This window comes from Sminthopsis crassicaudata, chromosome 6 (genome assembly GCF_048593235.1).
Source record: "Sminthopsis crassicaudata isolate SCR6 chromosome 6, ASM4859323v1, whole genome shotgun sequence".
Classification (NCBI taxonomy): Eukaryota; Metazoa; Chordata; class Mammalia; order Dasyuromorphia; family Dasyuridae; genus Sminthopsis; species Sminthopsis crassicaudata.
In genome coordinates this window covers 2,163,658-2,181,000 of record NC_133622.1, presented here as the reverse complement: position 1 = coordinate 2,181,000, position 17,343 = coordinate 2,163,658, and the positions used below count along the sequence as shown (strand labels likewise).

Here is a 17,343-nt window from a genome sequence, read left to right as displayed (position 1 = left end):
AGAGCTCAAAATGGATTTTGAAAATCAAGTGAGAGAAATGGAGCAAAATTAAAAAAAAAGAATTGAGAGGTGCAAAAGGAAATGCAAAAAGTTAATGAGGAGAAAAATGCCTTAAAAAAGCAAAATTGGCCAATTGAAAAGAAGTTACAAAAGCTCACTGAGGAAAATAATTCATTAAAAAATAGAATTGATCGAATAGAAGTTAATGACTTTATGAGAAATCAAGGTACAATAAAGCAAAATTAAAAAAAATGAAAAAATAGAAAAATTGTGAAATCTCTCATTGGAAAAAAATTGACCAGGAAAATAGATACAGGAGAGATAATTTAAAAGTTATTGGTCGACCTGGAGTCATGATAGAAAAAAAAAGATCCTGGAACTGGAAAAAAATTTTTAGATGTAAGGGTTCTGATAAAGGCTTCATTTCTAAAATATATAGAGAACTGACTCAAATTTATAAAAATTGAAGCCATTCTCCAATTGATAAATGGGTCAAAGGATATGAACGGACAATTTTTAGATGAAGAAATTAAAACGATTTCTAGTCATTTGAAAAAATGCTCTAAATCACTATTGATTAGAGAAATGCAAATTAAGACAATTCTGAGGTATCAATTCCCATTTTGGCTAAGATGACAAGATACTGGAGGGGATGTGAGAAAACTGGGACACTAATACATTGTTGGTGGAATTGAATGGAGATCCAACCATTCTGGAGTGCAATTTGGAACTAAGTCTAAAGGCTATTAAACTGAGCATACCCTTTGATCCAGCAGAGTCTACAAAAAAGGGAAAAGTACCTTTGTGTGCAAAAATATTTGTAGCTGCTCTTTTACTAGTGGCAAGGAACTGGAAACTGAGTAGATCGTCATCAGTTCTAGAATGGCTGAATAAGTTAGGGTATATGAATGTTATGGAATATTATTGTTCTGTAAGAAACAATCAATAGGGAGATTTCAGAAAAGCCTGGAGAAAATTACATGAATTGATGCTAATTGAAGTGAGTAAGAAGCAAGAGAACATTGTGCATGTCAATAAGATTATCCGATGAGCAGTTCTGACTGATGTGGTTCTTTTCAACATGAGGTGATTCAAGCCAGTTGCAATGGTCTTGTGATGAAGAGTGTGATGATCTGCACTCAGAGAGAGACTATGGGGACTGAATGTGGATCTCAGCAGTATTTTTACCTTTTTATTGTTGTTGTTTGCTTGCATTTAGTTTTCCTTCTCATTTTTTCCTTTGTTATCTGATTTTTCTTGTTCACCATGATAATTGTGGAAATATATATGTATATATATGAATTGCATGTCTAACATATTGGATTACCTGCCATCTAGAGTATCAACTTTCTAATCAAGGAAAACTGTCCTGATATCCCATGCATCTTTATGTATGAGTACTTTCTTTACAACAAGCTGTCTCTGCTCTAGACACATTTCCTCCTCTTACCTGGTTTTGCACTCCTTCTTTAGAATCTTCTATTCTAGAAATTACCAACTTCCTAACTAATATTGATCTATTGCTAATATCAGAGATGGGAAGCCTCTGATTCTGGACATACTTGAGTAAGACAAGATTCTCCCCTACCAAGGACCTGTGCTTTTTTGTAGTGAAAAGCACCTATTGTTTAGGATATCCCAAGTGTACTCACAGTAGCCTGGGGTAGTGGAGAAAACTTATTTGGGATCTTGATTCAGAGGAGTCTCTCATTGCATGAATTAGTACCTTTCTTTCTCTTTGTGTGGATGGAAGGTCATTTCTTGGACAGCCCTCTTTCTCTATCCCGACTAAGCCAGACACATTCTGCCCTTTTGGAGATTCTTCTGATGATATCCTAGTCTCTCCGATGACTGATTTGGGTACAATCTTGTCTTCCCTTTTCCACTTCTAGTTCCTTCCCTTGTGTGGATTAAAGTATACCTGTAGTAAAAGCCTGTTGCAGTTTATAGCTTTTGTCGACACTGTCCAAAAATGTACAATTATCCCTTCTTTTTTCCCAACATGGTTTTGATATATCATGAGTCAGCCTAAGAAAGTGAATGGGAATTTTTGGGAAGCTTTGTGGAAGCTGCAGATGACACATGAAAGCCAGTACCTGACAGAGCCTTTGATCAAATACCCCACATTTTACAATAAGGTATTGTAAACACCCCATAAAAGAAAAACAAGCCAGACTTCTCTGCTCTGAAGGGAGGGCCAAAACTTATTTTCCCAACTTTCCAAATCAGGGGGGCTCTGTACCCCTAACTCTCACAATGCGGAAGGGATAAATGTAGCTGCAGCAGGTTGCCACTGACACATGGATCATGGGGCATGTGGACAAACGATGAAAAGTGGAGAAGTACTGAAAGAAATAAAGAAATGGTTGCCTTGTGTGCTGGCGTCACAGACAGAAAATAGGACCTAGAACAGTAACTTCCAGTGGCTAGAAACACAATGTGCTTAGCAAAGCAAGTTGTAAGAGAGTTTTCAACAAGAGAATATTGATGACAAGTCATCACTGCCCACATGAGAAATTACTTCTCTCTGAAAAGCATTCTTTAATTAAGGTTTTCACTACTTTTCACAGGAAGGGTCCTTCCTTCAAGCAAATTACTTCTAACAATCTACCAAAAGAAATTCAAAGAACAACACGAAGATAATGGAGATTTTGTAAAGTTACTGCAGAATCCTTTGCCTCTCTTGTGCTAGCTTGTGGAATAGAGTCTAGCTTGTCATGGATGAAGCTCTTAAAAGAACAGAAAGCACTTTTGCTGGGACTAGGTCAGTCTAGTAATGAAAGCACCTTCTTTGGCTCACTATGAAGCTGGCTATTCATGAGGAAGAAACAAATCTGGCACCGCGTCCTTACTGTTCAAATAAACACATCTGGGCCTTCTGGGTACGGGGAAAGGGCAGCAACGCCCCAGGAAGAGCACGACTGCTAGCCCAGCGTCTCTCCAGGTAGGCAATAGGCTTGTTCGTTGCTCATCCTGGAGATGGCAAAACGCCCTAGTGAAGTGGGGGGTAGCGCACATACACTCACACACACACAGACACACACACACACACACACTCTCAAACACACACACTCATACACAGACACACTCTCTCACACTCACACACACTCTCACACACACTCTCTCACACACAATCACACACACTCACACACACTCTCAAACACACACACTCATACACACACACAGTCTCTCACACACACTCACACACACTCTCTCTCTCTCACACACACACACACACACTCACACACACTCTCAAACACACATACACTCATACACACCCACAGTCTCTCACACTCACACACACACTCTCACACACACTCTCTCACACACAATCACACACACTCACACACACACACACACACACACACACACTCTCACACACTCACACACAGGAGCCTTGTTGGGCACATCAGGCTAGCCAGTTGAGGTTTTGCCAGCGGGGGTAATTGGAACCCCCCTGGGCACTTCTTTCAGCTCCGACCTCACTTGGGTTCTCACGGTTGTGGGAGCTTGGAGGGGGTTTTCCAGGATCTCGCAGTCATCAGACAAGAACACCAAGTCCTGTGGAAACAAGAGATGACAGGCAGCATTAGGAAGGAGGGAGAAGAGGAGCCCCAGACTATGGTGGCCGCTCCTGGCAGGCCTCGGGATCCCGGGCTCTCTGGCCACCGGCCCTGCAGCCAGGCACACGGATGGAAGCCAGGACAGCCCAGAAGGTCCCGCTGAGGCTGGAACTGCCATTCGCACTGTTGACAGAAACTGGCCACTGTCTAGCCTTCCATGGGCTCCGTGTCTCCACACCTCACGTGGTCTTCAATATGGCTGGTTACGCCAGAATCTCCCAAAGAACACAGGACCAGCTACCAGGGACAGCTGCCCCGGTGGCCACCTCCACCTCCATGGGATTTTCTCTTATATTCTTTGCTCTCCCTTCAGCTAACAAACTCAGCCCTGTGGTGGGAGCCGCCAGCCCGGAAGCCCGGGTGAGCTTCACTCTTACAAGCGGAGTACCAGTAGCCCCAGAGAGGGAGAGAGGCTGGAGCCTCACTGGCAGCAATGGCTGCCTTCCTGGCAGCGCGGATTACTCACAGGGCCTCCTGTTGTGCTGCAGCGCATCAGGCGTAATCCCACAGAGATCGCTTTTCACAACACTGTTGGAGACCCAGATTCGTTTTTTAAACCCTTCCTTCCCCTGCTTCCCCTCATCCACTTAAGCATCTTTTCTGCATTTGGGGGATATTCCTAAGTGACAGTCTAATCAACAAAAATAAACAGAGAGACTAGCAGCGCACTGAATAGTTTGTCAGCTTGAATCCGCCAGTTAGAGGATCCTGCCAGTTTGGCCATTACAATTTTCCAAAGTTGCTTTTCCTCTCCACGCCATTGCCACCAGTCGCGTAAGCTGTGGCTGGACCACTCCCCTGCCATTTTAGCTGCTGCCCTTGCTTGCGCTCTCTCCTTTCCCTTTCTCACCCTATTTAGTCTGCCAGATGAATCTTTCTCAAGTACAATTTTTATGCTCCCTTAACTTTCTTCTAGACCTTTCAATCACATCTTACTGCCTATAGGATAGAGTTAAACTCATTAGCCTGGCATTCAAGGCCTTCCACATTCTGGTTCTCTTCTCATCTGCTGCAACTCCCCACCATGAATCCTTTCTTTGACCTTGTCCCCTATCCCCTGAATCCCACCGGACCCTGGGGGACCCAACTCCAGGCCTGCCCTTTCCCCCCTCAAGGCTCCCAGACTCCTCTAAGCCCTTTTAGCCTCAGTTGGGACTTGCTCTAATATGCTTTGCATCTTTTTCCCACTGTGGGGCTCACCTTCCTCAGCACCTGCCACCTGCATTCAGGAAGGGGGCCGTGCTTTGTGCTCTGTCACATCCCATAATGAGCTGCTAGCACAGAGTCTCTCCCATAGCAGGGACCCAGGAGGCCTTGGATGAGTGATGGCAGCCAGAAGAAAGCCTTTCTAGACATTGACTCACCCGCCTGCAGAACGAGTTCATGATGGTGTACAGCTTCCGGACCTGGTCCTTCAGGGCCCCGACTCGAGCGACTTTCCGGCACTTGGGCGACGCCACAAAGTCCCGTAGTTTAGCCAGCACGCAGTAATTCTGCAAGTGTAAGATGGTGTGTGATGCAGGGAACAGAACGACCCCCAGACATAAGCTCCTTCAGGGGAGTCTAAGCTCTTTGAGCAGAAGAAGCGACCTGCATTTGTCTTTGTGAAGGATGGACAATCAGTTAAAAAGCATTTATGAAGAGCCTACTATGTTCCGGGAGCTATGAGATAAGACTTTTGTGTTTCTCTGGTACTGAACCTGTTCTCCACCCCCCTCCCCCACATCAGTGATAGCATAGAGTGATCAATGGGGTTGTGTACAAAGGATTGAGGAGGCAGCTGGGACACTTTGTAGTAGTTAGAGCATCCAGCATGGAGTCCGGAAGACTCATGTTCCGGAGTTCAAATTCAGCTCAGACATTTCCTAGTTGTATGACCCTTGGCAAGTCATTTCCCTCAGTTTGCCTCAGTTTCCTCATCTGCTAAAATGAGATGGAGAAGAAAATGGCGCACAACTCAGGATCTTTGCTAAGAAAAGACAAATGGGGTCACAGAGAATTGGACAAGACTGAAAAAACGAAAAAACAAAAAGGAGGACTGGACTAGGAAGCAATAGACCTCAATTCTAGTCAGAACTGTAACATTATCTGACTGTGTGACCTTGAAAAAGTCACTCCATTTCTCCACATCCCAGTCTCACAGTTTATAAAAACAGCAATGATAATGGGTTATGAAGGGGGTTTTTGTGCAGGAAGACGGTGGGTGAGAATAATAGTAGACATTTATCTGGTGCTGTATTATGCACAAAGGGCTTCACATATGTTATTATTATTTTTTTTGGTGACCCAATGATCTAATAAGGTAACTGCTACAGGCTTTGCTATTTATATTTTACAGCTTGAGGAAACTGAGTCACTGAAGCTTGGCAATGGTGCCAATAATGCAGGCTTTCGAATGCAAATATGAGCTGCTCCTGACCATGAGCCCAGCACTCTTTCTCTTCATTGTTCCCCAATAATTAAAATAATATCTGAAAACTAGATTAGTTAATTCTCCCCTCTCCACAGTTTTATCTTGGGATTTGACCTCGTCATCCTTTGCCTTCTTAAAAATTGTCATTAATTTAGTGACAATTAATGTCATTAATTAATTACTGACCCTATATTTTCTTCAAAACTTTTCCATCTGCACAATCCTTCAAAGCCCACTTAATAAATTCTTCCCTGTTGTATGTAGACAGAAATTATTAGGCTTTTTTGTCTCCTGATACTTATCTAGCTTCATCTAGATACAAAACATATCCTTCTCACTATCTTATTAGGCTATTCTTATGACACCCATGGGGAGGGAGGAGTAGAAGCAACACGGCTTAGTAGACAAAGTGCTAGACCTGTAGCCACAAAAAGTAGGATTTGAATTCCAGATCAGACACTCCTTGATTATGAGACCCCAACCAAGTCATTTATTTTGCCTGGCTTCCACTTTCTTGTTCTCAAAAGGAAGGTGACAATAACTGAGCTACCATGAGCTTTTATTTGGCTGATGAGGAAAAGAGGTTCAGTGAGTTGACTATTGTCAGAGTTCATGAGTATCAGAATTAGGGTTTAGAGCCCCAATCTTTCTGATTTCCTGACCAGCACCGCCATATTGTCTTCCTTCTTCAATTGGACCCAAGATCAATTCCTAGGTCTTCCATGGTGTTGTAATCCACTAGTTTTTTATATGACAGAACCTTGTAAACACGGAGGATTTAATCAATGCTCGGTAGTTTGTATTGTAGTTATTTGTTTTCTTGTGTTTTCACCTCCCTTACTCTATAAATTCTGTTCTTTTTTGTATCTCTCTCACTGCCTGGAGCAGCGCCTGGCTGTAGGATATTTCCAACCAAACATTGTTCAGTGGAGCAATGCATTCGGTTAGGGTGGACCGCCATACCAGACAATATGGGAACTAAAGTAGAAGGATTATTCGCTAAAACAAAATGTCTGTATTTCCCTGCTGCTGCTGCTGTTTCCTTAATACAGAGGGGAATTGGTGATACCTGGTGCTAGCTTGACTTAATACATATTAAATCCATGGGGCCATGTTCCCCACATTCATAAGATTTTACGATTTCTCTCCCTCCTTTGAACTCTAATAACTCATTGTGCAGATGGTGACAAGGCTTGATTGTACTCATCAGTGTTAAGTGATGTCTTTGTTCTCAAAGGTCTATGGGTAAGAGCAATTGCTGCTTCCTCACTGTCCCCCCACGAACAGAAACACAAAACTAATAGCCAGAACCCAATCTAAGCCCAAAATGAATGCGTGATGGTTGGCTGATCCATTGAAACGCTTTGCTTCAAATCCTGATGTTGACACTCCCCTGGTCGTGAAAGTCACTTAACTCTGAAAGGCTTCCTGGTCACAAGCATCCTCCCAGCCTCTCGGCTGCCATTTCTCTTTCCTTTGTGAAGCCTACTGCAGTGGTTGGGTGGCTACTCTTCACAGCTAAGCCATTGGATGATAACAAAAGGCCACAGCCCGGTGGCCATCCCAGAGAGACCCGCACATTGACATCACATGACAGAAGACCCATTCCTCTGCTTGGACTCTTACTCCCAGAAAATCACCTTTAATCTGTGATAATCCATCTCAGATCGTGGATAAATAATAAATAAAATGAACTTAGTTGTTAGTTTTTCAGGGATTTGTCTCCGTAATGCAAGTAGGGAATGGTTTTTACCAGAAGGGAGTAGCTTAACCTATAGATTCAATAGAGTCCACCCAAATCTGAGGGTACCTTCCTCCCCCCAGCTCAGTCCCTAGGCTTGTTTCCAAATAAGATCATTCCCCAGTAGCATTGTTACTCCATCACTACGTGGTTGGTTGTGCACTGCTTTCTCAATAGAGGCTATTAACTTGAGATCAGGGACTGATTTTTGCCTTTCTTTGCATTCTCAGCTTTTGGAATAGTGCCTGGCCCACAGTACATGCTTGTTGACTAACTGACAACATTGTTAATAATGTGGATGTGTTATTCACTGTATAATTAATTCCTAAAACAGTGTTTTAAAACTTCATTAATAACATCATTTGCCTTTGTTCTCATTTATAGCATTTTTTCTATGGAATGAACTGATCCAGCTAAATAACATTATTTCACCTGAAGGCCTGTTTCCTAGTAGCAATAAACATTATCTGGGGTGTGCTCATGCTTCGCTTATTGAATTTTGCTATTCTGCCTTGTATTATAATTATTTCTATATGGATCTTATCTACTAGATTTTATTTCTCAGTATTTTATAGGTAATAATTTCTCTGGGCACTGAGATGGACTTGATAAATCTTTGAATTCCTTATGGTAGTTAGCTCAAACGTTTGTCCACTAACATGCTCTATATCTTCCTCAGATAATGTACACACAATAAAAGGGACTATGAATTTATGATTGCTATAATTGCTTTTCCCTGACTGCCTCAGTCATATTGCTCAGAAGCCATTACTTTCAGAGCAATAGTAAAATGCTATTTTGTAGATAACAACAGGAATGGGGAAGATCCCTTGCTTTAAATAGGGAGAAATAGGTAGTTCTTATTCTTCAGAAAATTCTAGCAGTCATTCTTCAATCTTCTTTTAGATATGATTTAGCATATAGATGACTTTTTCCCCCTTTAGATGGTGTTATGGAAAGAACACTGGGTTTAGTCAGAAAACTTACGTTTAAAGTCCCAATTTATTACTTTATTACACTTGTGTGAAATGCAGTGAATTTCTGCAAGCTCTTTTGGAGCTCTAAGATCAATCATATGATGACACAAAGCATGAAAATAGCTTGGAGGTCATGACTCAAAGACTTAGACTCTTCACTAGGCATATGTGCATGTTGGGCAAGTCATGTGGAATATGTAATGAAAACATTATTCCTATTTTATAGATAAGGAAACTGAGGTTCATGTTAAGGAATTTCCTTCAGATATCACAGTGAATAAAGTCCCAGACATAGGACTGAATTCTGATTTGTTTTCCTGTACCCTGTCTATATAATTCCCCTCTTATATAATTTTCCCCATACTGATCTTCATTTTACCCTGATTGTTTGCTAAAGGGCTATTTCCAGGTTCCTTTCAGCTCCATCCTTGGATGGTCTCTGAGCTATCTTTTTCAGTCAAACTCTACATGTCACAATAGTTCTCCTCTTCCTCCCTCCCCTGACCCTGATACATAGAAATGCTCTTAACCTTTACTGTTGGATCTGAGAAAGAATTAACTTACATGTATATCCAGGTAAAGTTTTGGGAGTCCCTCCACACAGGGCTCCTAGAAGTAAGGAAAACAGACTCTTTATTATTAAATAATCTTGAGAGACATGACAGATTCCATAAAGCAGCTTTTCATAGGGGCATAGTATTAAGAGCTAGAAAGTTTTGTAACATAAAACATAGGCTGTGGAGTGGAACATAGAATATTAGGACTGTAAAAGAACTTAGAACAGAGAACAAAAATTTTGGGGCCTGGAAGGGATCTTGGAACCCAGAATGTTAATGGTGGAAAATCCAAAATATTAGAGCTAGAAAGGATCTTGGAAAACAGACCATTACAACTGAAGAGGAATGTTGAAGATATCTTGTTAGAGCTGGAAGGGATCTTAGATAACAGAATGTTAGAGATGGAAAGATGGAAAGAATGTAGAATATTAGAACTGAAAGGTCTTTAGAGATCCTTGTGTCCAATCACCTAATTTTTCTGGAGAAGAAATGGAAGTTTTTAAAATAGAAAAAAGAGCAATAAGCTTACCAAGGGCTCCTCATTCTGCAGTGCATTAAAGGAATCCATGATTTCTTTGCTTAGGTTCAGCATCCTTGAGTAGCAAGTTGGAGGAGCTGAAGTAGCCAACAGTGAAATGGAGAGAAGCACCATCAAACCAAAGAGCAGCTTCATGGTTCTCCTCTTGTCTGATGAGAACCAAGGCTCAGCACCCTAGGCACAGGGGCTTAAGTAGGGCGGTCACACCCTCTTATTTAAACAGAATTCAGAGTTAAGGTTTGGGGGTGGTCCAAGGAACAACCAGCTCCAGTTCTCAATTTCCTGCAGTCCCCAGAGCCAGGGCTGGGCACACTGTCCAGCCCGAGGGTGAGAAAGAGGAGGGGCAGGGGGATAACAAAACAAACCCAAATGGAACACTTTCTCCTTTCAGTTCCTGAACAGACTTCCAGTTAGGCGGAGCAGTGAGGACCCAGAGGGTAGGGAAAGGGAAAGGCTTGTGTTGGTAAGACTCTGGAGAAAAGACCTAGGTTTTTGTTGCTTGAGTTGGGAGGCTGAAGATGGAGCTTGCCAACCTGGGAGTTTCCCATAATGATGGATGAACTCTGGTTGCAAATGTCAGAGTCTCAGAGCTGGAAAGAATTTTACAACTACAAGGGTCTGAGGATAGAGGGTATTAGAGCTTGAAGAGACCCGAGAGATTATTTTTGTGTGGCCAAGCCCAAGAATAAGGTAGTTATTTTGATTTCTAGCGAGGAAATTTGATGAAGTCTCATATAAAGAGTGTAAAGTCTTTCAAAGGGGTCTCTATGCTTGATGAGAAGATAGATATGGATGAGAGAGTAACAGAATTAAGTAGATTCAGATCTGGATGGATGGGCAGACCCAAAGAAGGCCAACTTAGAAGGAGCTCTTTGTTGGAGGGCTTCAGGGATCTGTGTTTGATCCAGTGCGGCTAACATTTTTATCAATGATTTGGATAAAGGCAAAAATGACCCATATAGCAAACTAGAAGTTGACACAAAGCTAGAAGGGATAATTTACAAAATAGATTACAAAACCAACATCTATAAAGATCTTCACATACTAGAGGGCTAATTATATTCAACAGCAAGACTTTCAATGGGGATAAACATAACTTTTTTTTTTTAACTGGGGCTCAGAAAAAATCAACATTACATTTATAAAAAGAAATTGTGTGAAGAAATCTAGGAGTTTTCATAGATACAAATTCATTATAAGTCAACTGTGTGATATGACAGCCCAAAACAATTAAATCTAAGGATAAATTAAAAGAGGAATAGTATTTAACAATATATAAAAACCCTTTTAATTTAAAAATTACAGAATTTAACCAACAGAAATTATCTATTTTATACTCACAGTTCTCTCTACTTTTTATTTGTTTTTAAGAATGTTACCCAATCTACAAGTTTGATAGATAATATGTTCCATATTCTTCTAATTTTCTTATGATATTTCCACTTTATACATAGGTCACATATCTAGTTTGGCCATTTCTTGGAAAAAATAGTGTAAGATACTGGTTTATTTCTAATTTTGCCAGTCTGCTTTCCAGCATTTCTTCCAATTTTTACTAAAGAATGAATTCTTATCCTCAAAGCTTTAACTTTTACATTTGCCAAAGTTACTATAATCATTTGCTTCTGTGCGTTGTATGTCTACTCTACTACTTTTCTACTTTTCTCTTTCTTAGGCTGTTCTAGATAGTTTTGATAATTTCTGCTTCATACTATAGTTTAAGATCTGATATTACAAAACCTTCTTCCTTTACAGTTTTTCTCCATTAATTCTTTTGATAGTCTTGACCTTTTGTTATATTTTTTTTATATTTTTTTCCAATTGAGTAATCTGTAGGGATTATTTGAATAAAGAGGTTATTGAATAAAGAGGTTCATTTAGGCAAAATTTTCAGCTTTATTGTATTGACTCTGCCTACCCATGAACAATGACTATTTCTCCAATTCTTTAAATCTGACTTTATTTGCATCAGAAGTGTTTTATAATTCTGTTCATGTAATTTCTATATCTGTTTGAAGAGGTATGAGGTATTTTATACTCTCTATGGTTATTTTAAGTGGGCTATCTCTTATCTCTTCTTACAGGATTTTGTTGGTGATATACAGAAATGCTGATGATTTATGTGATGATTTATTTTATATTCCACTACTTTGCTAAAATTATTGTTTTCACTGACTTTCTAGTTGAGCCTTTAGTATTTTCTGCCTTTCATCAAATCATCTGCAATAATAGTTTTACTATCAAGGATAGTTTTATTATCTAATTGCTCATTCTGATTCTTTCATTTTTTTCTTCTCTTATTGCTATTGCTAGCATTTCTAATACAATACTGAATAATATTGGTGAATATTCATTCTTGTTCTTATCGGGAAGGCTTCTACCTTATCATTATTACATGAAGGTTTTTGCTGAAGGTTTTAGGTGGATGCTTCTGATGATTTTAAGGGAAAAAAAAACTTTGTAACCATGCTTTCAATTTTTTTTATTGGAATGATTGTTTTATTTTATCAGAAGCTTTTTCTGCATCTGTTGTATTGATTTTTTTTACATTACATTACATTTACATAATTTTCTTTATGCTAAAAATCATTCCTCTTTTTCTGGTATAAATGTCACAGGGTGTATAGTCTTTGTAATGTATTGTTGTAGTCTTCTAGCTAGTGATTTATTTAGGATTTTTGCATCCACATTCATTAATGAAATTGGTCTATAATTTTTTCCCTCTGATTTTGTTCTTCCTGGTTTAGATATCAACACCATATTTGTTTCACAAAAAGAGTTAGTTAGAACTCTTTCTTTGCCTATTATTGCAAATAATTTATTTAATATAAGAATTAGTTGTTCTTTAAATGTTTGGTAGATTCACTTGTAAATGTGTCTGGTCCTGGTGCTTTTTTTTGGGGGGGGGGAAACTTATTTATGGCCTGTTCAATTTCTTATTCTCAACTAGTTTATTTAGATGTTCTATTTTCTCTTATGATAATCTAGAAAGTTTATATTTTTGTAAATATTCTTCCATTTAACTTAAATTGAGAAATTTATTGTCATAAAATTGGGCAAAATCACTCTTATAATTGCTTTGATTTTGTAACGTGCTGTTGTCTCCAGAAGCTGCTGATTGCTGTCTGGGAGGAGATCTGCTGTGTCAACTCAAATCTCTCGGACAGATTCTTCTTCCTGTAGAGAACTGTTGTCTCCAGACAGTTGCCGTTAACTCTTGTTCAGAAAAGTGACTTCCCTTCCTGCAGAGAGCTGTGTCAAGCCTGATGTACCACAGAGACTTCTCCTATCTCTGGAGTGCTGTCCTCTTTTATCCTCCCAGAGAATGGGCGTGGGATAATGCAAGGGCTTCTGGGAAGAAGTACTCCAACCAATGAGCTTGCTCCTCTTAGAATTCCTAAGGTGTAAACTCCCTTTAAAGGCCCAAACCAAAGGTCTGAGCCAGAGAACTGTCAAGTCAACCTGAATTCTCACCTTGTCACTGTCCAGACAACCTGAGTTCTCACCCAGTAATCCTGAGATTTAATCTTCATTAGTGGTATTGTGAGTTTTCATATTGGGATCTCCTTTTCTATTTCTATATTTTTACCCTCTCATTCTAGAACTTTAGGGAAATTTTCCTTAATAATCTCTTATTATAATGTATCTAGACTCCCTTTAAAAATCATAACTTTCAGATAGTCCAATAATTTTTAATCTGTTGTTTTTTTCTAATGAGATGGTTCACATTCTTCTCTATTTTTTTATTAATTTGATTTTGTTTTAGTATTTCTTAGTATCTTTTAATATTATTAGCTTTGCCTTGCCTAATTCTAGTTTTTAAGAATTATTTTTTCCTTTAGTTTTTGGATTTTCTTTTCCAATTGGTTCACCTTCTTTTCATAATTTTCTTATATTGCTCTTATTTCCCCCACTAATTTTTTCTTAACTGCTTTTATTTGGTTTTTAAAGTCATTTTCAAAGCTCTTCAAAGTACACTTTTTGGGGGACCATTTGACATTTTTCTTGGGCGGAGTAGCCTTTTAAACTTCACTATATTTTGCTAAGTGTGAACCCAGATCTTCTCTATCTGCATAGTAGCTGCCTATGGTCAAGTTCTTTCTCATTTGCTTAGTCATTATTACTATTATTTATTGTTTTTTTAAAAATTATATTATTATTAGAGTAAGCTCTGAGGAATGGGGGATGCTGCCCTAGTGTTCAGGTTTTTCTTACTATTTTTTTCTGAGCTCTGCCTGGGATTCAACCTCAGGTACTGGTCTCTGCCTCTTTGCCATGGCTAGGACCCCCAGCTATATTGCACTACAAATGCCTTTATCCCCTTGGTCCTTCTCCCAGATTCAAATTTCAGTTCATTCCTGTGCTATGGAACGAACACCAGAGATTTGCAAGTGCTCACAGTCAGCAAAGTCCTCATTGCTCTGCTACTGCACTCACCTGGTGTGTGTTCACTTCTTGCTAGTGGATACATTCTGGTATTGAGTGTGGTCAGGACTCAAGTCAAACATCTGTTCTTGGAGATTAGGTCTTTCCTAAGGCCCTGTCTTCGAGGACAGCTGCTTCACTCCACTTTTAATTATTGAGATTTAATCATTGAGATCTCATAGGGTGGAAATCTGGAAAAGCATTCCCAGTCTTACTTCAGAGATCCCAATTTGGCTGCCAAGTGTATGTAGGCTGATCTTAATCTCTTGGCAGTTCTATACGATACACAACCCACGATGGTGGAATGTGAAGGTCTCCAGTCCTGGAGAAAAAGAACCTGGGTTCTAGACTTGCTTTTCTCTCATCTCTGCTTTTTTTCTACTTACCAGCTACATGGTCTTGGGAAAATCATGTCACCTCTCTGAGATTCATTTTCATCATTTGAGAAGAGATCAGTCTTATATTACCCACCTCAGATGGCTTCTCTGAGGATACAATAAGATGCTGAAAATAAAATCACTTTGTAGTTAGAAAGCCCATTTAAGTAATAGTTATTACTATGATTTGTAGGAAAACTAATAAACTAAAATCTAGCAAAGCTGAGTGTAGGGATGGATGAGATGGATAGCTATATGGACTACAATAAACTAAGGTTGTGTGGGATGAAGATAAGAGAAAAAAATTAAAACTTTAAAAAAATGTCCTTTTTTAAATGTTAGAAAGCTAATGTAGACCCTGTAGTCCTTTTTCTGGCACACAGACGCTTATTTTACACATTTGAAATTCCATATCTTTCTTTTCTCTGTCTCTCACCATGCTTGGGATTTTCTCCCCCCTCACTCCCACATCTTGCTTCCTGTCCCCTCCCAATTCTAACCCATCCCATGAGTTTTTTGAATATTTTCTTCTCTGTAAGAAGGAGACCTCATCCTTTGAGGACTATGTTTTTGCCTTTCTTTGTGTCTAGTGCTTAGCATGTTCCCCAGCACATAGTGAGTGACTCTTAAATGCTTGCTGATTGATTTATTGATCAATCAATTAGGTTGTCTCCAAAAGGCTCTCTTCCAAGGTCTCAAGGACTGGAAAGATTTCTATCTTCTCCATGTTAGTAAGAGTTAAGTTAACACATATCTTTTTTTTTTTTTTATTCATTTTTCCAGATTTTCCTCTCCCTCCCTCCACTCCCTCCCCCCTATGACAGGTAATCCCATACATTTTACATGTGTCACAATATGACCTAGATACAATATATGTGGTTAACACATATCTTAATGAGTTGAAAGTTCTTCAAAAATAGCCTAGTGAAGGGATCTGTGGCTGCTTTTGCGTCTCTTGGAGGACCAGCCTTATGAAGTCTAGATAGACTTTTTCCAAAATGCTCGGCCATCAGATGAATTTTTCCCCCCTGTAATTTATGAAGCCGTCTCCTGAAGAATAGAGGGTTACAGTCAGCTCTGATAGAGGCCAGATGCCCCGTGAGAAAGCAAGAAGCCGTGTCACTGGCTACTCAAATTCAGGGATCACGAAGGCAAGGACCGTGTCTTTGTCCCGGCAGCTATTCTGGACACAGTAGGTGCTTAATCCGATATCTATTAAATAAGTGCATTAAAATAATCACGCAAAGCCTGCAGATGAGCGGAAACCTGGAGGGACAGATTTTCTAACTTTTCCTGACCTAGTACACATATCCATGAGCTGGGGCCACATCCACACACCTCAGGCAGACTGTTATCCTGAGCAGGGCTTGAATTATGATACATAGTGGGAAATGATGGTAGGGACAAGAAAGCAAGAGAATTTATTTCTGGCAATGTTCCAGATATGGAAAGAAGGGAAGGGATGCGGGGATGATTAAATTACACACAAAAAAGCAACTGCCGGGATGTGTGAATTATGAGCAGAATTCCATCTTCAGCCAAGCTCACCGCTGGGTCATCTGAGCGCCATCATGAAAGCTGATGATGGAAGGAGCTTTAGGGGGAATGTGCAGCCCACTTACTTCCCACTCAGCAGGCAAGGAGACTTTGAAAAACACTTTTATGGCCAGGACGCAGGAAGTCTTGAGTGAGTTGTCACTCCAACTCCCAGGGTAATGTTTGCTCTTAAGTGAGGAAAATTCAAATACTTTTTTAAAAATCAAAATGAAAGAATTTGTTGTAGAGAGAATATTGCCACAAGGGTGGTCATCAGCATGAAAGTTTGGAGGGGCCCTGAGCTTTGGGGTCTCCTGAACTAGCTTTACTGGGCTTTTAGTTTGTGATATTTAGAGACTTCTGTGGTCCTTCAAGAAATATGCTCTTAGTGGAGAAGGAAAACAAGCCCAGGGTTTGTGAACTGCTCTGTGGCTGGGGGATCTCGTTGCTTTCTGGGAAAACATATCCTTTGCTGACTTTGGGAATTAGAAAAAACAACCTCTGCTTGTTTCTAAGATTAGCTCTTTCTTGGGTTCAGAGGAAATAGGCCTATAGAGCACCCATGGACTGGGACCTGGAGGAGCAATATGCTGCAGCAGAAAGAGCAGAGGATGTGACTGGAGCTCACCTGCTCCATCACTTACTTGTGTGACCTTAGTCAAACTCTCAGTCTCTCTGATTCTCTGGGGGTTTTGGGAGAGAATTGGGGGAAATTATGTTTGCTCTCCTCTCTCTGTTTTCTGAGGCAGACCGACGTAGTCACAGCAGCGTCAAGCTCAAATAGAAATGGAGTTGATCATATGTTGACTTAGAAAACCACAAATTAATATTATGTATGTTGTACTGTATTTTGTTAAAACATTTCCCAGGTACATTTTATTTTGGGGAAGTCCTCCCTAGAGATTTTGCAGTCACTTTTTGGGGCACTGCTAGTGAATTGGACACATTCTGTAGGAGGGATGGTTAGCCCTGAGTCAGGAAGAGATGGCTTCATGGGTTTTTTTGTTTTTGTTTTTTTGAGATGGCTTCATGTTTTGTCTCTTATAAATACTAAGCACGTGGCTATGAATAAATCACTTGCCCTTGTGTTGCTACATACATAAAGAGGGAGGGAAAGAGCAAGGGCTCCTAATAATAGAGTAATAGAGATTACTCT

General features: G+C 40.0%; 1 protein-coding gene across 1 annotated transcript; it reads right to left on the bottom strand.

Annotated features, from left to right (window-relative positions):
- Positions 1–2,521: 2,521 nt before the first annotated feature.
- On the bottom strand, positions 2,522–9,986 carry CYTL1 (cytokine like 1). The gene is made up of 4 exons (XM_074274437.1): positions 9,841–9,986; positions 9,319–9,363; positions 4,988–5,116; positions 2,522–3,561 (listed from the first exon to the last, which is right to left on the bottom strand). The coding sequence occupies exons 1-4, from the start codon at positions 9,982–9,984 to the stop codon at positions 3,415–3,417; spliced, it is 465 nt and encodes a 154-aa protein (XP_074130538.1). The 5' UTR covers positions 9,985–9,986; the 3' UTR covers positions 2,522–3,414.
- Positions 9,987–17,343: the final 7,357 nt, after the last annotated feature.